Source organism: Colletes latitarsis, chromosome 10, assembly GCF_051014445.1.
Source record: "Colletes latitarsis isolate SP2378_abdomen chromosome 10, iyColLati1, whole genome shotgun sequence".
In the NCBI taxonomy this organism is placed as follows: domain Eukaryota; kingdom Metazoa; phylum Arthropoda; class Insecta; order Hymenoptera; family Colletidae; genus Colletes; species Colletes latitarsis.
In genome coordinates, this window is record NC_135143.1 from 5,207,013 (window position 1) to 5,228,013 (window position 21,001).

A 21,001-nucleotide genomic window follows, 5' to 3' on the forward strand; every position below is an offset into this window, starting at 1 on the left:
GAGGAACTTAGAAAATTTTAAAAGATTCGGAGTGTCTTATAACTAAGGGAATGATTTCGATAGGAAAAGAAGGGTAACAATGATGAGAACACATAGAATTCTTTGAAATTATATCATTTATTGCCATAGATATTTACATTATACAAAACTTTAATACATATAAACATATTATATTATATTACATCATGTCACAAATTGTCAGCAACGGTCAGCAGTGGTCAGCGATGGTCAGCTGACGTCGGGAGATGTTGGCAGAGGCCAGCTTAGGTCGAGAGATGCTGGCGGAGGTCAGCAGAGGCTGGCAGTAGCCAATAGTAATCGTTGTACGTTGCCAGAAATATAAGCGGTGGTCAGCAGTGGTCAGCAGCGGTCAGCAGAGGCCAACGAAGGCCAGCAGAGGCATGCAGAGGCAAGTAGAGTCCAACAGGGGCAAGCAGTAACAAGTAGTAATCGTTATACGTTGTCGGAAGCATCAGGGGTGGTCAGCTGTGGTCAGCAGAAGCTAGCAGTGGCAAGCATTGGCAAGCAGAGTCCAGCAAGGGCAGGCAGTAGCAAGTTATAATCGTTATACGTTGTCAGAAGTATCAGGAGTGGTCAGTAGCGGTCAGCAGAGTCTAGCGGAGGCAGGCAGAAGTCAGTAGTAATCGTTATAAGTTGTCAGAAGTAACAGGAGTGGTCAGTAGCGGTCAGCAGAGTCCAGCGGAGGCAGGCAGAAGTCAGTAGTAATCGTTATAAGTTGTCAGAAATATAAGCGGTGGTCAGCAGAGGCCAGCAGAGGCTGGGAGAAGCTAACAGTAGCTAGTCGTAATCGTTATACGTTGTCAGAAGTAACAGGTGTGGTCAGCAGCGGTCAGCAGAGGCCAGTGAAGACCTGTTGTCGGGAGGTCGGATATTAGTTGTTCAAGAGCGAGAAGGGAAGTGTGAGCCTTTCTCTCTCGACTCTCACGAGGCGGTCCGAAATTACTTCGGGCAACTTCGGAGAATCGAGAAAGATGGCATGCGTCATTTTGCCTTTGTCGGGTTTCCGAAACTCCACGAGCTCACGTACGCGTGATCTGACATAGTGTGAGAGAACACCTTCGAATCGCTATTGAGGCGAGGAAGAGCTCCAAGGATTCCAAGTCCCGAATGGAGTTTAGAGTTTCCCTTAATGACCGTAATGTAGTTTGTTAAATAAAAAGGTCTCGGAATTTTAATCCTCAAAAATAGCAGAGAAGTCACGTTTGTATCGTAAACCCACCGATTCTGAACGTGGCCGTTAAGAAAGTTTATAACCCTCGGCTTTTCCCGGCTTGATTTGCCCGCGTTGAATTTCATACGATAGTAATATACATTATGATACGCTGATTCAATTGAATTTCGTTCGCTTGGATCGCGCACTCGATGGTGATTAATCGAGTTTCAATTAATTTCCGTCGCGGCGCTATGTGTACTAAACCCAATTCACGCGATAGCGTAACAATTTGAAAAGAGTTTTTCTAGGAATTTTAATGAAAATTTTACGAAGTTATTATAAAGCTTTTATTCAATGTATTATGACCAATATTTTTTTAGCATACTATTTAACAATGTTTGTTTTGTTTGTTTTATGAGTAGTTAAGGAGAAAGTACAAATTTTGCAGACAATCATGAAGTTGGTCGAATATTTGGGTAATTTTATGCGTTATATTAGCTAAAATGCTTGTAGGTAATTTGAAAGCGGTTATATGGACGTTTGAAATATACAAGTCAATCCACGCTTTGCGAAATAACGAAGGAATTTGATATTAAAACTGTATAATGTGCTCAAATTATTTTGAGAATCTTATACTGCAAGCACGACAACTTGACGATGGTATCGAAAAATTAAGTGAAATATGGAAATTGCCACACGTTATGGTTGGACGTTTTACAGGATCTACTGAAGAAGTAAATTCTTACGTTGAATCATTATGGAATAATATAAGAAAGACAGAGGTTCTTGATATGAATTGATTTATTGAATTTTATTAATTCGATTGTTAGCGTGTAATATTTTTTAATGTTTTATCATATCAGGAAGGAATAGAACTTTTGTCGAAGAGAAATGGATTCGAGTCACCCAATTCAGTATCTATGGAAGAATTTCTTCAAGAAACAAAGGAAACATACCAATCATTAAAAGAACAAAGTGATTTCCTAGAATCTGTTTTAGCAGAACATGGTTATCATTATGAAAACAATCCTTTAGACGAGTAAGCTTTTATTTTACTGTAATTTTACATAGAAGTATTTAATAGTCTACTAATGCTCTTTTTATATTACATAGAAGAAATTTAAATAATGACATTTCTAATCAGTGTCTACTCGAAGAAACGAAACATTCAGAAGCTGAAGTTACTCCCAATTTTAATTCAAATTTTGGAATAAAGCAGGGACAACACAGAACACCAGCATCTAATGGCAGTTATACACCGTATTCAATTACAACACATATGACTAACAGTCCAGCATTATTTTCAGAAGATATTTCTATGTATAGAGAACTATTGTATACTCCATTTAAAGAACGTCCGCAGGAACCAGTTTATTCTACACACTTTTACAACTTATTGAAAAAATGAATCTATAAATTACATATCTTTCACCTTATTCTATGTAAAATCTGTATAAATAGTTGTAAGTATTTTTTATAGCTATTTTTGGGCATTTATTGAATGTTTTTTAATACATAAGTATTTTCCTACAATCTTTAAATTAAGATGATCTTCAAGAGACACATAGAAAACTAAATTTGAAAGACATAAAGGAATACCGATAAGAAGATATAATTACAGTTACATAGATATAAAAGTTATATTTTCCGAGCATGTCTCAAATTGTTTATATGTAAATTCATGAAATTGCAATTTTACCATTTATTATAATATTTTATTCAAAATTTAAATATATATTTACTGAATACATTAGCAATATTTTTTACTGGTTAAGGATTTCAAACATGTCACGTTTTTGCAAGAAATTATTTCAACATTTACAAAACATTAAAACAATTCCTAGTAAGTCACTGCTTACATCAGGTAACTTCAACTGGTATCAACTCTCAGAACCTGGACTATGAAACCCTCAGATATCGTTTATAATGATATCTTTAGTATGATATTTATTAAACATTATCAGAAGAATATTTTTTATTCGCGTCAGAAACAATTTTTAAGTTTCCTACTATTTTTGCCATACTATTAGGTTGTGTAATAAATTCGTTCACGTTTCTTTAGAAAAATATTAAATACAGCCAATTTTATATAAAACTTGATCAATGATGTATGCTATTTTGTTTTTCTGTTTGCTATGTTATTTTATTTCTTCTGTGTTTTTTCAAAAATCAAATATGGCAAGATCCAGTAAATGCATTGATTGAAGTAAATGTTTTAGTCTAGCTGCAATAATTTTTGTTTCGTTAACACGTTGGGAGCTACAACAATTTTCAATATTCACGTCATTAATTGAAACAAACATTGAACATATGGACTTTTCTATTATTAGTAAAACTCATTATCATTACGATATGTTTCAAACCAATTCAATATAACATTGATAATAAGCAAAAGGTTAAGCGATCTAGTGTGATGAATACAATTTTAGTATGAAAGTTGAGTAAACGAATATGAATATCTCGTAGTATTAAATTTTTAACAATCATGTTTTATATGTAGAATATTGAGAAAAGTCGATTTATATAAAAAGAAAATGCATATTTCAGTTTAAAAAACAAGTGTATATGTTTGCATTATTATGTCACATAAAAAAATTAGCTGAAGCTAGGGTAATCTCAGCCATCTTTATTTCTTAAAACAAAAAACACGCTACTTGTCAGTATGACACAGCCACTTGTTAATCATGCAACTACTTGGTTAATATTTACCATTTCTATAACCTTGTACCAACAAGCGATATTTAAGTAAAATTATTTAGTACTTGAAATTGATATTAATTATTAATATTAATCTTATTAAATAGGGAAATGATTCTATTTTTTAATTGCCATTTGGTTTTTGACGATATTAAAATTCAACTAAGTGTACAACCTCAAACTCTGAACATAAGGTAATATCAACTAAAATGGAAAGCTAGTTCCAGCTAAGTTTTAGCGTTGGTCTCTATATAGAAATCAGTGATAGTATCTATTGATATAGAGATCAGTGATTAAAACTCAGTATCGATTACTATCGATATGATCGAATTATCGTTGCAGCACTTGCCGTTAAGGGGCCTTGTATTCCACCCGCCATAGTTGTCTCGCTACTTATTTCAGAGTATTTGGTATCGCTAGTGAAGATACGTATAATTTGGTTTATATTTTACATAAGACAAAGAAAATGCCGAGAAAACGTAAATTATCGAATATAAGGGAAAGATGTCGTATTTGTCTAGTTGACAATGGCTGCATGAGAAATCTGTTTAACGAAGTTTTGGAATCGAAATTGAACAATTTGACAAAATGTACTTCCATCAATGTATGTTTACATTCTCTTTAATTTACACACGAAATTTTATACTTTTATTGTATAACTACATAATGTTTGTGTATAGATCAAAGACGAGCCTGGTTTACCAAACATCATTTGCCATGTGTGTTTTTACAAGCTGGATATATGGAATGAATTTAAAGAACAATTTATACGGTCGAATCAAATGTTATTAAGTCAATTGGAACTTGCGGAAATTTCTGATAATGCGGTAAGAATATTGCATTTAAAGATAATTATTAGGTATTAGAGATTTTCGTAATAATTTTACATGGTATCGCAATACAATCATTTTTCTTTTTGCATTAGCATTCACAACTTAAAAGAGCTTATACTGATTTGCAACAAAGTGCTGAAGACAGCCTTACTGACACTTCTGATAAGGTATTCATAATTAATACTTCACTTTCTGTTCTTAGTAATATGTAAGTTCATAAAAATATTTTTTTCAGAAGAAAGCAAAATCCGAAGTACCACCGTTAATACCTTTAGAGTTTGCAAGCGTAGATTGCGTAACAGACCAAGCAATGCTAAAGGAAATGTATGTTTCCGAAGATGATGTTACATCCTCGAAGGATTCTTCGCAGAGAGCTCAGGATGCCTCTAATGATGATAAATGTAAAAATGACGAAGAACATGAAAATAAAGATAACGTACAGCCAAAACCATCATTGGTTCCTATGAAGGTAAAACTGTTAACAGGTAGACGTAGTAGAACAACTGAACAAAGGAAAGCATCAACCAAAAGGTGGGTTGCACGAAAGAAAGCCCTTTTAGCAGCAACAGGAGAAAGCGTATCGGATACAGACTCTATGGCATCGGACGATACTGAATTATCACCAGTGCAAAAAGCACGAGCAAAGACTAACATGGATATAGAAGTTGAAAAACAAAAGAGAGTAGCTAGAGCATTAAAACAGTTGGAAACTAATATGACAGACAAATATTGTATGAAACGTAATAAAAGTGATTTCATGTGTGTAGATACCGATTCTGATACACGAAGAACAAGATCACTGAAAGACGTTAACTCTGATGTTTCGTTAACAGACAAAAACACTTCTGTAAAAGACTCTACCGAACAAGATGAAATGAGAAAGGATAAATGTCCTCAAAATGAATCAAAAGCAAAAGAAAATACTTCCATATTACTGCCAGAAAAAACTAGTACAGAAAAATTGCTAAAAAAAAGTGAAACTAATATTGCTGAAGATATATTCACTCCATGTTCTGTAAAATCAGAATTAGAAATTGGAGACGCTACATATATTGTCACATCTACTTTAATGCTCGCAGAACCACATTATCTAAATAAAGCAAATTTACATAGTTTATCAAAAGAGTATAGGAATGATAATATCGAACAAAATTCTCAAGACAAAAATACTGATATCATCGATGCTGTACAACTTCGTAGAATAAATCCAATTCCAGCAGATTCTAATGAGAAAAAATATATCGAGAGATGTTTGAATATAGAAGTAGAAGGAACAGAGATAGACGCTTTAAAACGTGTACAAGTCGAGCTTGCTGGATTTGTGGAGAAAGAAATGAAACAAAGATTATTTGGAATAACAAATGATGATGCAAAAAAAGATAAAACGGAAAATGGTTGTAAGAATTCATACCAAACTTTGGACCAACAATTAAAGAATATAATAGAAAAAACTATAAAGAAAAATTTTGAATCTTCCATGATGAGAAGCTGTGGTTCAGGATTTAATTCGTATATTCAAAAATCGGGAACAGTTTCGCCTACATTTATAAAAGAGGCAGTTGATTCCAAAAAATATCAACCGAAAGTTGTTTTAAAACGTTTAGATATAACCAAAGAGAGTAAACAGCGAAATATTAATAATATGCACATTGTAGCTAAGCGTACTGTTAAAAATAAACTTGGTGGACCGTTTAGCATGGTTTCTCATAAACGACAAAGCGTACCACCAATAAGATATAATGATTACAATACTTCTGCTTTGGATTCTGATTCTGATTTGTCAGATGAAATGGAAATGTCCGAAACATCTAAAACAGAAAGTAATCGCAATACAGTGACAGAAGAAGATAAGACCACATTGAAACAAATAGAAGTATTTAAAGCAGATACCAATACTGTAATAATTTCTGGATCTGCTAAGGTAAACGAAGAGAAAACAGAGAATCAAGAAAATGTTTTTAAATCAAACTCACCTCTCGATGAAAAACATGTCTGCGGTGTATGCGAGCAGACATTTAGTAGCCGTAGCGAAGTTGTAGCACATGTTCGTATGCATAAAATAGAGTCCTCTACCGTACCCCGACATAACAAACATAAAATGATGCGATGTAAAAGATGCCACGAAATAGTTGAAGCTAGATTCGTAAAAGCTCATGTATGTAAATCTACGAAACAGCAAACTCATAAGTGTTATGTATGCAACTCTACGTTCAGAACAGAAAAACTTCTTGTCCGTCATTTAGAGAGTCACGATCAATCTGAATTTAATATAGAGAATATAACAAAAGCAGAATCTCAAAAGTCAACCAACGCGAACATGTTAGAAAATTCTAAGGAAACAATGTACTTAAAATCTGAAGCCTCTCAACTTTTAAAAGTGGACAATACCATGCCTACAAAATCAGATGATCCTAGAATTGAAATAAGTAATGTTCAAACGGAAAAAGTAGGTGTAAGCAAAGGTGTAAAAGAAAATAATGCGCAAAAAATGGAGAGGCCAAAAGAGACGTACACTTGTTTTGTATGTGACAAAATATTTACAGACGAAGAAATACTGAAGGATCATTTACAAAAGCATTGCGACGATATTAGCGAAGATGATCAAAGTACTGGTAAAGAACAATATCAGTGTGCAATCTGTGGTGATTCGTTAGATTCCGAAGATGCACTCGAGGCTCATGTTGAAAAACATTTGTTCGATGAGGAAGATGATAATCCTAATCTTATTAATATTGGTAATGATAATGATAAATCTGACGAAGATCCATATCACTGTTTACAATGTGCGGAATCATTTAATTCAGAAATGTTATTAGAAATGCACATGCAAGCTCACGAAGAAGAAGCTGCAATAGCAGAATGGGAGAAACAGGGAATAAAAGCTTATGAATATCAATGTTCGATTTGTGATGACCTTTTTGAAACGGAAGCAGAATTATCTGACCATTTAGATATACATAATGGAAATGCCCATGTTTGTCAGTTATGCGAAAAGCCATTTTTATGTCTTGAAGATTTACAACAACATGTTGCAACTCACTGATTGTCTTCACATTGATCTTTTAAAAATGCTGATTGCAAATTAAATAAGCTTTATGTATATTAGTATAGTAAGGAAGGTACCCCTGTATATAATATTTCATAAACTTGTAACAATTTATCTGTTAAAGAAAAATTTAATACAAGACGATATTTGTTTCGTTATAATACCGTTCCACTTCGTTTGAAAATGAAAATATCCTATAAAAATAAACGTTGAAAATATCTTATAAAAATAAATGTAATTAAAGGTATTTTTAATATCATAAGTACAAACTGTGCATAAGAGTTCATGCATCTATTGAAATGTTTAAAAACACAATTTTTAAATATTGATATATATATATATATATATATATATATATGTACACATAGATTGTATGTATTTCAGAGTGCATTAGACTTCAATATTCTCAATATTAATAATATAGCTCTATATGCAAACAAAATTTACAATTGTTGGATATTAATATAAACAATAAATAATACAAGAAGTGTTTGTTTTCATGTAAATTAACTATAAGGATTATAATTGCAGTAATTATATTAGTATACACTTTTGTAGGAATTTAGAAAAGAGTCCTTTGTAATATATACTGATAATGTAATCTCTCTTATAGTATACGTATAAATGCATAGATGTGTGTATATATAGTAATACTTAATAAAGCACAGTTTTATTTCTAATAAATATCAACTGTTTATACATAAATAAATTACAGTTTTATTTTCAACAAATATGAACTGTAATATAAAGTCTACGCGATTCGAATAAACCGAATTAGAAATAGGACTGATTAAATAAACACTCGTGTATAAACTGTAACGTATTTTGTTGATTGGAATTTAATATGTATATCAATGGGTATGCAAATATAATGTTTTTATACGGAATAGTGTTTTACATAAATTTGTCCTTTTAACAATTTTACATGTAATAATTTTCGTCAAAACGTGCCCGAAATTCGATGTTTAATTTCACAAATAAATAATGTACGAATTTATTGTGCTATAATTTTTGCAAACTTAAAGACGTTTATGAAATTTATAGTCGCACCAGTCATTTAATCGACAAGTCGCTTGCATCACGAATTATGTAATATTTCATACATATTCTACTTATTAAGTTATACATAATAAATTTTATACACAAACTAGTCTATTTAACATCATGGGATCGCGAACACTCTTTACAGAAAATAATTTGGAGGACTAATGATGTAAACAATTACAAAAATCAGTCGCTGGCTGAATTGTAAATCTTATTATATTCTACTATATTTACATAAATACTGTATACAGTGACACGTTATTTACTTGTGAAGAATAACTAGTACTTTATCACTATATACCATTAAAACATGACTGTAAATCAACTCTTCTAACTAAGCGCTTCGTGAAATCAAAGTAAATAAATAACAACTGGCTTTATTAAAGCTGACTCTAACTGCTTTTGAATTCACCTCATTATATAGAAAACTATAAATGCTTCCTTTTTGAATCATTTAAATCTACAGTTTGGTTTCATGATTGCTTTGCAACATTGTTGTTTACATTAATATAACAATGTGTCTACACTAAAAATATTCTGAAAGCATATAATAGTACATCGATTCATGAAGAATGCATAACTCAACATCAAGTAATTTATACTGTGAAAGCAGATATTTATCGCATTCAATACATTTTGCGCTTTCATATTAATTTCTTAGGTCGTGTCACGTCTACTAGGAAAAAGAGTGATTATATGAAATATCTTCAATATCCTGTACTTAATTTGATATAAAGTTTTGTTCAATTAAAAAAAATATTAAGATTTTATTCATAATTGATAGTTGAATATTCTTTTGATGCAAAAAGAAATTATGTACAAAACATACAATAATCAATTAAGCAAATTTTTCATTATAACATTAGAAAAAGTAAATATTCTCATATTATTATAACTATAATCATAATTTATAATCAAAATTCAAGTTTTTATAAGTCAATAATTTATTGTTCTTTTCAATCGATAAAACAAAGTTTTGGACTATTCTGGGTCCCCCAAATTTATTTAGTACATTTAATGTACGCAGTTTTGAAGTATTTCATTTTAAGCCGATGTACTTCAAACATCATAAAATCTTAACTTTGTTAAACGATTGCAACTTTACATACCATTATGTTCTTAGATCTATTATATACAACGATATCATTCAGACAGAATAGGTTTTAATAGTATCATTTTAATAACAATAAATTAAATATATTTCTCGTCGTGCTTGCTGAAATTTTTTGTAGCAACAATGGTAATGAATCGGAAAATGTATGATTGTACATTATCTCGGAAATCTAAACTTAATATACTTGTATATGCATTATCCATCTTATTGTCTAGTATTAATTATATAGATGGATACAGAGAGAACGCTAACTACCTATAGAAAACCATTACCCACGAGAGTAAAAGTTTCGTTTGATGTGCCATTGCAATGAACTCTATTAATTTGAGAAATAAGAAAACCGAATGGGCGCACGAAATTTTATATCTTTCTGACACTTACGCTATTATTAATCATTGAATTTATATTATTTATTTGTTACACCAAACTGTAATATTTATTGTATTATTTTTAGCGATCGTAGCATATCACACAAAATGAATGATCTCTAATATAGTCTTGTGTAACTTACCTAACAACATTTACAAATTTTAATAAAAGCGCTATTTCATAGAGAAATAAACAATAAAATAAAAGTTTTGTTTTTTTCATACACGTTACATGTTAAGTAACTAACATTGTTCATGAAATTTGGCTTCACATTGTGATTTATTGAGACACAAGGTCTACATAGTTTGCAGGATAAAGACCTACTCTGCCATCTTTTCTTCCTTTACACCATCCCTGCTCATCTTCGTCTTCTAATTTCTCAAATACATCACCTGTAAAAATCCAAGAATTATGCCAATTAAAATCTAAATACTTTTATTATACATGTAAGATTCAAGTTTTTTATACCTTGTTTAAAGCTAAGCTCGTCTGCTTCGGCTCCCTCATAATCGTATAACGCGCGCACAGGAACGCCAGGTTCTCCGTTGTCTACTAACGGTTCGCCACCGTCTTCATCCCATTCTTCTTCTTCAAAGGGATTTGATTCTTGTTTAACATTTGTACCATTACTAAAAGAAACAAGTATTTTAAATTAAAAATAACGTATACATATTTTTTTAATTCTCTAAGCGAATAATTTAAATTATCTTAATACTATTGTGAAAGTGTTGTGTAATGGAGAAGTGACCTGGCGTTGCCAACAGTGGATGCATAGCACAGTCTCTTGTCAAAAAGAACAATCGAGGATTGAGACACGTGTCGAACCGCGTGCCTATAGTGCAACGAACATTTAAAGTAAATATTTCAATTTTACAGTTTTATTAAACTCAGTATATTTCTTTGATGTCTAGCTCATCAGTTTTACCTTATTAACACTAGGTTTACGGTACGCGTCAATTTGACGCATTCAGATTCTAAATTTAACGTTATAGGACTCATAAATATTATTTGTTAGCAATTTATGTTGAATTGAATTGATGTAATGATATGGATGTATCCTCTAATTAAAAGAAAAACTGCATTTTAATGCAACTGTCAACGTAGCGAATCATAATAAAAATATGCGCAACGAGTGTTCGTAAACCTAGTGTTAAGAATTTAACATACAGGGTGTTCGGCCACCCGTGGGAAAAATTGGGAAAAATGGGAGATTTTGGAGGCCAAAATAAGACGAAAATCAAGAATACTAATTTGTTGATTGAGGCTTCGTTAAAAAGTTATTAACGTTTAAAGTTTCACCCGTACCGAATTTTTTTCTCGAAAGTGGGTAGGATTTCGAGGGTATGTTTAATGACCAAAAATGATTGTAATTAAGCCCCACAACCGAAAATAATTTTTCCAGAACGATTTGAAATTTTTCTTTTTCGTCGAAAAATTTAGGCACCTAATTAGATTTTCGGTAAGGAATTTTTTTCTCGAAAGTGCATAGGATTTCGGGGGTATGTGTAATGACCAAAAAGGATTGTAATTGAGCCCCACAATCGAAAATATTTCTTCCAAAACGATTTGAAAATTTTTAATTTTGTCGAAAAATTTGTCCACATTCCTGAATTTTTTTCTCGAAAGTGTGAAGGAATTCGAAGGAACATGTATTTACCAAAAATGATTGTAATTGACCCCCGCAACCGAAAATAATTTTTCCAGAACGATTTGAAATTTTTGAATTTAATTGTTAATAACTTTTTAACGAAGCCTCCATCATCAAATTGGTATTCTTGATTTTCGTCTTATTTTGGCCTCTAGAATCCTCTATTAAAATTTTTCCCAAGGGTGGCCGAACACCCTGTATAGTTTAAATACTGTTTTTTTTTTAAATGTTGAAGCACACATAAACAGGGTTCTGACACGCTACTCATTCTCGTAGGGTACGAAAGGCAAACAGGGTCGATATTTCAGTTATTGATTCTACCAAAAATTTGTATACAATAAAGAGGTAAAAAGAAAATTTTTTAATTTAATTTCTAAAATCGTGTATCACGCGCTTTTTTGTTGTGAAAACAAAAACGAGATATCGTCCATAAGTCTTTTTGGGGAGTACTAAAACCCGTTTCTCATCAGAATCTTTGTGATGATATATATGTAAGCTGTTTGAAATGTTTCAAATATCACAATATCTCCAGCTATTTCTCCATAACATGGTAATAAGCAGGATAGACACATCTGATTTTTATTTATGCAGATTGCATTTACATAAATGATTTTTATTTATTTTACTGGACAACTCAAAACTGTAAATTAAATGTACTTATGCAGTTATTTTTAACACTCACGTAATTGTAGAGGTTCTGTTCACCGCGTTGCCATCATGATTATTTTTCTCTGATGAGTGTTTGCTGGAACTAATCGTATCAGTTTTGCTATCTCCATGACTTCCATCTGTTGATATTACTCGAGGACTGGGTTTTGATTTTGATTTATTGTTGACTGTTGGAAATTCCTAAATTGATAGAAGATGAAAGAATCTGATTAACTATATTAATAATGATAATTCATTATATAATTAAGTGCAAGTTCTTTTGTGAAATTTCAACTTGTATGCTTGTACATATTTATAATTTTAAGCAATCTTTAAATAGTAGAGTGTATAAAGATGCTTTAAATCATGCGTGCAACCAAAGTATAAATGATACATTGAATTTTCATTTACATTTGTATGTTAATAATTTAATTAAATATACAAATTTTTTGCAAATATTTGGTGAAACTGAATCGCATTCATTTGTTATTTTTGAAGATGAAAATTGGTGCGATGACGTTATATTGCTTGTTATTAGTTACTTTCAATATCAATTTCATATGCATAATTAAATTCGATATGTGAACAATATAAGAAAAACAATAGAACAAAAATATACAATTAATATGAATCAGAATTAAGCTGCATTCATTGGTGCCTGTTAATACTATTTTTGAAAAGCATCTTTGCAATTGATGATTATTGTGATGATCTAGAAAAATTACCATGTATCATGCGATTACAAACTCCGGGCGATTTTCCCACTAATATACTTGAAAAGAATGCCGCCGTTTAATCACCGTGGCGATATTCCTGCGAATTTTTATAATCGTGGATCGATGAAGAGGTCAATATCATTGTTGCTTCATCGATTAGTCAACAATGACAACTATTGCAATAAAAGCGACTTCGTTTATAAGAGAGAAATAAAATCAACCCAGGCCAATTTTTTCATCGAGCATGATTGAAATATTAAATGTGTATATGGGATTATCTTACATTCTTTTCGAGTATATGGATGGCAGAATCATTCTGTATAAGAATATAAGAAATTAACCGTGTGTAAATGATTTTAATTGGTTGCAAGCATGTTTGATTTATGTATAGGTTTAATTTCGTATGACAATATATAACAATGTATCAAATGATAACGATATATGATGTTAACAGCTGGGATTGTAAATATATGTGAAAATATAGAGCGAATTTACGTTTAAAGCTTAACATTTATTTAATAATAAGAAGTATATACTTTTGAATATGGCATACATACTGTGGCAGGGATGGTCTTGAAATTTTCTAAAATGTTTTCAATCAAATTTGTATATTTTATATAATATTATTCGTATTATTTGGTAACACAGATGGTAATTAGTTACCATCATCTCAATATCTCAAAAATATTGCAAGTTAAAAGAAAATTTGTTTAATAAAGATTTCATTGTACAGAAAGGAATATTATATTACTGGAAAAAATTTCTTGATGCTAGAGATGGTCTTTAGATGTAAAGACTTTTCTAAAGTGAAATGAAGCAAAGTCTTTTATTTTTTATAATGTAATAGAAGTTCTTCAGGTGCACAAGGATCAATACATGTTCTCTGTGATTGCATTTTTAAATTTTTCCACTCTTCAATAAAAGTTCTTTGGTATTGGTTACCTACTCTTTCTCATTTATTAATCATACATATTTCCAATTCATGTCATTAGTTTACAGGGTGGTCCATGTAATTTGTGCTCTTCTATAATTTCCAAAATATAAAAAAGTTGCACGATTCGAAGGGGTACACTCTGCAGTGCATTTGTCTTTTTTATAAGTGGCGTTTTGGAGATTTGAAGGTCAACTTTGTTTTTTTTTAAATGAATACTATACTTTTTATGCCAAACTATGGAAGAATATTAAATTCTGAATACGAAAGTGTTGGATCCGTATTAGCACAAAACGTAATAACTAATAAGTAATTTCACTTTATTTTTTGAAAATTCTCTTCATATAACATCAAATTAGAGACTCAACTTTGTTACAGATTTCTGCAGAGCAGTGAAAATTGTCAAGAAATAAAGTGAAATTACTCGTTAGTTATTAGGTTTAGGGCTAATAGAGATCAACACTTTTTTACTCAGAATTTGATATTTTTCCATATTTTGCTATGAAAAGTGGGAGATTCTAGAGGCCAAAATAAGACGAAAATCAAGAATATCAAATTCTTGACTGAGGCTTCATTAAAAAGTTATTAAAAAATTAAATTAAAAAATTTCAAATCATTCTGAAAAAATTATTTTTGGTTGCGGGGCTCAATTATAATCATTTTTGGTGAATACACATACCCTTGAAATCCTACCCATTTTCGAGAAAAAAATTCGAGTAGGTACTGAAATATTTAGACGAAATTAAAAAATTTCAATTCATACTAAAAAAATTATATTTATTTACTGTAGTCAATTACAAGCATTTTTGGTGAATAGACATACCCCGAAATCCTACACATTTTCGAGAAAAAAATTCTTTACCGAAAATCTAATGTGAGGCCAAAAATGCTTCCCTGAAACATGCGAATCTTTAAAATGTCAAAATTCTTGAACGGATTGGAGGATTTTAATTTTTCAAAATGTAAACAACGCGTATTTTAGTGAAGAATATATAGAAATTCTAACAATATTGAAAAAGTTGTTCCTCGACACCGTATATTGAGAAAAATCCCCTAAAACTGGTCCAATTTTCAAACGGCCGTAACTCCTACAATATTGAATATATTTCAATAAAATTTGTTGGGGAAGCAGAGCCCATGGGCACCTACAAAAAAATATTAGACAACTTTTCTGTAGAGCGTCAAACAAATTTATTAATAATGAAAAACAAATTTTTAAGAAAAATCGACAAGGGTGTAGATGCCTAAATTTTTCGGTGAAAAAAAAATTTCAAATCATTCTGAAAAAATTATTTTCGTTTGCGGGAGTCAATTACAATCATTTTTGGTCATTAGACATATCCTCGAAATCTTACGCACTTTCGAGAAAAAAATTCGAGAATAATTTTTTCAGAATGATTTGAAATTTTTTAATAACTTTTTAACGAAGCCTCAGTCAAGAAATTGATATTCTTGATTTTCGTCTTATTTTGGCCTCTAGAATCTCCCATTAAAGTTTTTCCCAGCGGTGGCCGAACACCCTGTATATTTTAAAAACTATTAGCGATACAAAAAAAATGTTTCAAGTTGATGTTGAAGGATTTCAAGAAGTACATTGTACAATGTAATATGTTTTCTTTTGTAAGTGGATGCGTTTTGTGTATTTGGAAAGTTGTCATTATTCCTTTATATCAGTTGCTGTCTAATGTAAGCAACTTTCACTGTCTCTAAGAATTTCGAACGACATTTCCAGAGATTAATTAAAATGGTGGTAGTGTGGCAAATTCGCTCTTATTTCCAACGATTAAAACATGCTCGGTGTATTCATGATATAGATCTGAGATTACGTGCAAGACCAAGCACATAGCGGGTTACGGTTAATTCAGTTAAGTTAGCGAGCCAGAAGCTGCAAAAGGAAACCCATCCTCAGTGACCTCGTCGTGTCTGCCGTTACGGCACTATTTCGTGCCACTTGTGACGGTAAAATGCTTGCGTTATCGCCGGTATGCGTCTGTACAAACTTCGACTCGTAGATATACGAGCCAATGAACAAAATTGATGGTGTAAACATAACAAAACTTTACATGCAGATCCTCGCCGACCGGGCGTTGATTGATGAGCGTGATGGAGCCAGCCGGAAGTGCCTCCTTGGACTTGGAGCCCTTGGTGATGTCACGGAACTCCTCTGTGTAGTCCTGCATAATAGCAACGCCCAAAAAACAATCACATGCATGCATTCCAGAAAATTGTCTCGGGATACTGTTTAAAGCTTTAAGAAAAAAAAGAAAAAAAAAGAAAAGAAAGAAAAATAAAAAGGAACATAGTACAGTATGGCATTGTACCACGTTTTCGGTATATGTACTGTGAACGGTTAACGGGAAGGAGATCATTACCATAACGTTGCACATTAATTGTCCTTCCAAGGAGTTTAAGCCTTTAGAAATATATGCTTTGAGCTACGTACAAGGGCGTAATAATGTAATCTAAACGCATACGAGAAACACGGGGGAATCGCGGCGGGTTTGTCGGGGGAATTTCATCGGTAAATGGTCGTTGACGAAATCATTTTTTGATCAGAAGGAAAAATTATAGTTAGCAGAACCCCTAAACCGATACAATGAGAGTCGAAATTATGCAGCACTAACTAGAGGTGTCCAAGTACTTGAAAATACAAGTCAAGTCAAGCTTAGCTTGGATTGTTTAAATCAAATCAAGTATTTGATTGCTTATGCAATTTTGATTATCCAAACAAAGTTACTTATTCATACTTGATTATTTAAACAAACTTTATATTATTTTATATTATGTACTGTATATCATTAATAATAAATTTCGCTTTGATAAGATTTGAATAAGTTTACATAAAGTTAAGAATAATCATGATAATCCTAGAAATTAAAAAACAATCTGTACATTTAAATATTTTAACAGATTGAAACTCTTGGACAGCTCTATTACTAACTAGTTACAAGATAGATGTGTCGTATATTTTAGATTTTATGTTTGTTTAGTATAAAACGTAAGTTTTTAATAGTCATTTCCGAACCCTTCTCATTTAGATCCTTTTTATAACACAAATACATTTATATCAAAATTTTTAAATAAAGCTCGTAAAATTAGAGGAAGATAATAGAAATAACGTTGTTTAAAACAGTCGTATTTGTTTTAAACAACGTTATAATTTTTATCACGTACTTTTTAATTCTAGAAAATAATGTAAATGTACTTATATTCTGAAGAAGAAAAAAGAAAGTATCAAATACGTTAAAATGTTAATTGGCTTGTAATCTTAGTAGTTTTATATATTAATTAATACATGTTTTAATTTAATCGTATCGGTTATGCGAGTTAAGAAGCTTTATATATGGGAAACTTTTATTTTAAGCAGAACCTTTACTCGAGAAAACATCATAAAAAGCGGGAATATTGCCGTTGAGAACGAGAATAACAAGAAACGTATAACGATTAAAAACGCTTGCTGTAAATATATTTTTTTCTTTTTGCTGTATTCGTTATTCTTTGGCGAAAATAAAATAACTTTTTCAAAGTCGATTCTTCTACGAAAGATGTTCTAACATAAAAATATTTCTCTACGACATATTAAAATAGAAAATACATTTCGGTTTTGAATACATAGCGTAGCTTTACTTTAAAAAATTGTAGAACATCGAGACAAACAGAATAATTAACGAATAAAATTAATACAGTTATAAAAAGGAAAGAACGAGAATAATATTCAATGCACTCTACGGCTATGTTTTCTAACATCAGATTTCCAACCATGAGCAGGGGCTTTCATGCGATGAAGAAGAATCATTGCAATGCGTACATTTATATTTAAATATCTTACCTCAAATTGCGGCCAATTCATAGCCATATTCACACCATGATTGTTCGACCACCATTTTAGGTCCTTTTCGTGGTCCGCGTTATTAATCGTATGGTAGAATTCTTCATATATTTGTGGAAGTCTAAAATATTAAAATACAGCATGTAAAGATTATTATAATCTGAATTTCATTTTGATTCTGCATGAAACATAAGTGTATTTTGGCAAATTTTGGCTGCTCAAGGTCATTGAGCGCCTACCCTTACTATATCGTTCGACTATACTGCTCAATCCACTTTATAATAATCAAATAACCTTCGCCCCCTCCACACAGTTCCCTACCCAGAGTTTGAAATATAAAAGTTTATTAATTTCCCTACGATATTTATTTCATTTTAATTGTTTCCATATTTGCAGTTAATTTGTTATTCATCTTAAAAAAATTCATGTTCCAAAAATACTGTGCTTTCTCTACGACTTGCTGTCGAATACATCGAACAGTTTCCTAGGATTCCATTTAATGTATTAAAAATATATAAAATAAAAGTATAATTACATTGAACTACACTGTCCAATTCCTTCTATAATAATCAAATAACCTTCGCCCCCCTCCCACACACATTTTCCTACCTAGAGTTCGAAATATAAAAGTTTATTAATTACCCTACGATATTTATCTCATTTTAATTGTTTACATATTTACAGTTAATTTGTTATTCATCTTAAACAAACTGATATTCCAAAAATGCTGTGCTTCCTCTACGACTTGCTGTCGAATACATCGAACATTTTCCTAGGATTCCATTTAATGTATTAAAAATATATAAAATAAAAGTATAATTACATTGAACTACACTGTCCAATCCCTTCTATAATAATCAAATAACCTTCGCCCCCCTCCCACACACATTTTCCTACCCAGAGTTTGAAATATAAAAGTTTATTAATTTCCCTACGATATTTATTTCATTTTAATTGTTTCTATCTTTACAGTTAATTAGTTATTCATCTTAAAGAAACTAATATTCCAAAAATGCTGTACTTCCTCTACGACTTGCTGTCGAATACATCGAACATTTTCCTAGGATTCCATTTAATGTATTAAAAAATATATAAAATAAAAGTATAATTACATTGGATCTTGAGAGATGTTAAGGCATTTGTGAATGCCAAACAAGACCTCTTTGAAGAATTGAAGCCGCTGCGCCTCCATTTCTTGACACTTTTCGAACACCTGAGTCATGTCCTCCATGTATTTTGGGTTGTACTGGTTGATTTCTTGCAGCGTGGCTTCGTACTTTTCTTTCGCCTTTTGAACTTCCTCCTTTGTTTTTTGCACCCTGTCTTGCATTTTCTTCACCTGTCGATTAAATAAAAAATCGCGAATGAGTGACATATGTGCTTTACAGTAGCAAACTATGGGCATCGAAGGTAAAGATCTGGTTCTAACTCACATTGGTAATCTATCTCATGCTAGATAGAAACTATAACCCCTGGCAAAAAGTTTTCCATCAAACGAATTTGCACAATTACGACAAAAGTTACTCGCATATTACAAATAGAAAACACAATCAAAACCAACGAGTAAAATAGAATAGAATTATCAATTTTAGTTGAATACAGTAATAAAAAATTATAAATATTTTCGTTCATTCATAAAATACAGAATCAATAATCGGAACAATAAATTTTAAATGATTACAGTCGTTTATTTTCGTCGATAATTAAAGTATTTAAAATATTTATTTTTGTGTCAATATTTTCTGCAAATAATGTTATTTCTTTCACGTAAATACAAAACGCATGCAATTAATATTTACTGCAATTTGTTTGGACGAACAGAATTTTGCTTCTGCCAGGGGCTGCGAATTCGTAATTTTATGTACAAACTGTCAAATGTTAAATGTCTACTAGTTAAACATTATATTGTATTCTGATTAATTATTCGATTTATGGAAACTCGTATCACAGTACCACGACGACAGTTCCAATTCTTTACCCTCAAGTTTACCTAGCGTACAACTGTGGTGGCAAAGAATACCTTTGAAAAAAGTAAGCGTGATCTTAATATATCAATTAAACAATAGTCAATTAACTGACGCGTGCAACAAAGCTATAGTAAAGTACAAAGACTTGTTCCTTATTATCAATTCAGTATGTTGAATTTCGTGAGATGCGTTTGTGAGAGTAATAATTGTGTGAGAGGGTGTCCCATATTTATGCAGTAAACTGAAAGATTCTGATTCCTCGAAACAAAAGAAATCGAAAAGTCCCACGTCATTTTACTATTTGCGGCTTCGTTTTCGAGATTTAAATAATTAAATTGCATCGTAGTAAAATCTTCAACCTTTCCAGTCGAAATGCCAGTTGTGTCGACATTGTCGAAAGCTTTAAAATGTAATTAATGAGTCGATGTATAAACGATAAAATTTAAGATCACCTTTCCACGGTAGAAGAACAATCGTAAGTTTATTTGAAAACTCGAAGCATTTAAATATGATTTAAATAAATTTTTAATTATTTATTGTAAATTGATATAATTTTCATGGTTCTATATACAGCAAATCTTGAATAACTGCGAGAAATACGGAACTGAAGTCTTGCAGTTCTAAAAACATGGTTAAATTCTTGGTTCCCAGATAAATAAGAATAACACAATGCGAAATTTATTCATTTTTTATTTTTTGTTAATGGAACTTTTACTAATATATTTGTGAGATTTTTCTGATTAAAATAAGATCAAACACGATATAACTTGGATCATATTTGCGTATTTAATCGTATTTAACACGATCTTATACTGTATTAGAAACAGATTAAAAACAAATTATACCGTGTTTGGTCTTATTTTAATCGGAAAACCCTCACAAATACATTGGTAAAAGTTTTGTTGAGAATAGTCGTGTTCCGTAAATTATAAAATACAATATAAAGCAGTATGCGCAGGAGACGAGTGCGCATACAGCTCGAAGA

General features: G+C 31.3%; 3 protein-coding genes across 13 annotated transcripts in view; 2 read left to right on the forward strand and 1 right to left on the reverse strand.

The window, feature by feature from the left end:
* Positions 1-1,499: 1,499 nt before the first annotated feature.
* On the forward strand, positions 1,500-3,744 carry LOC143346243 (uncharacterized). 2 transcript variants are annotated; one of them, XM_076774171.1, is made up of 3 exons: positions 1,500-1,908; positions 2,038-2,213; positions 2,288-3,744. In XM_076774171.1, exons 1-3 carry the CDS (start codon positions 1,780-1,782, stop codon positions 2,580-2,582), a joined length of 600 nt encoding a protein of 199 aa, XP_076630286.1. In that variant the 5' UTR covers positions 1,500-1,779; the 3' UTR covers positions 2,583-3,744. The 2 variants fall into 2 exon arrangements, with proteins under 2 accessions (XP_076630286.1, XP_076630285.1); XM_076774170.1 differs by having other exon boundaries at positions 1,500-1,956; positions 2,288-3,742.
* Positions 3,745-3,927: 183 nt separating this feature from the next.
* Positions 3,928-8,637, forward strand: LOC143346549 (uncharacterized). Of its 2 annotated transcripts, none has more exons than XM_076774724.1 (5): positions 3,928-4,065; positions 4,274-4,475; positions 4,552-4,698; positions 4,797-4,871; positions 4,943-8,637. In XM_076774724.1, exons 1-5 carry the CDS (start codon positions 3,983-3,985, stop codon positions 7,745-7,747), a joined length of 3,312 nt encoding a protein of 1,103 aa, XP_076630839.1. In that variant the 5' UTR covers positions 3,928-3,982; the 3' UTR covers positions 7,748-8,637. The 2 variants fall into 2 exon arrangements, with proteins under 2 accessions (XP_076630839.1, XP_076630838.1); XM_076774723.1 differs by having other exon boundaries at positions 3,929-4,065; positions 4,940-8,637.
* Synd (protein kinase C and casein kinase substrate in neurons protein Synd) overlaps positions 8,560-21,001 on the reverse strand; it is a 160,333-nt gene continuing 147,891 nt past the window's right edge. For 8 of the 9 annotated variants that reach the window (XM_076774745.1, XM_076774747.1, XM_076774746.1 and 5 more), the window contains 6 exons: positions 19,162-19,388; positions 18,050-18,170; positions 16,284-16,394; positions 12,608-12,774; positions 10,746-10,906; positions 8,560-10,669 (listed from right to left, as the gene is read on the reverse strand). In XM_076774745.1, coding sequence (XP_076630860.1) covers positions 10,557-10,669; positions 10,746-10,906; positions 12,608-12,774; positions 16,284-16,394; positions 18,050-18,170; positions 19,162-19,388 — 900 coding nt within the window. In that variant the 3' untranslated portion in view covers positions 8,560-10,556. The remainder of the gene's footprint in view (positions 10,670-10,745; positions 10,907-12,607; positions 12,775-16,283; positions 16,395-18,049; positions 18,171-19,161; positions 19,389-21,001) is intronic. The other variant, XM_076774749.1, reaches the window with a different exon arrangement.

Bases quoted from the DNA above. Each gene is read 5' to 3' on its own strand.
- LOC143346243 (XM_076774170.1), top strand. From the start codon at position 1,780: ATGTGCTCAAATTATTTTGAGAATCTTATACTGCAAGCACGACAACTT. The intron at 1,957-2,037 runs GTTCTTGATATG...TTATCATATCAG, and splicing joins ATAATATAAGAAAGACAGAG to GAAGGAATAGAACTTTTGTC. The intron at 2,214-2,287 runs GTAAGCTTTTAT...TATATTACATAG, and splicing joins GAAAACAATCCTTTAGACGA to AAGAAATTTAAATAATGACA.
- LOC143346549 (XM_076774723.1), top strand. From the start codon at position 3,983: ATGATTCTATTTTTTAATTGCCATTTGGTTTTTGACGATATTAAAATT. The intron at 4,066-4,273 runs GTAATATCAACT...TACTTATTTCAG, and splicing joins CCTCAAACTCTGAACATAAG to AGTATTTGGTATCGCTAGTG. The intron at 4,872-4,939 runs GTATTCATAATT...TATTTTTTTCAG, and splicing joins TTACTGACACTTCTGATAAG to AAGAAAGCAAAATCCGAAGT.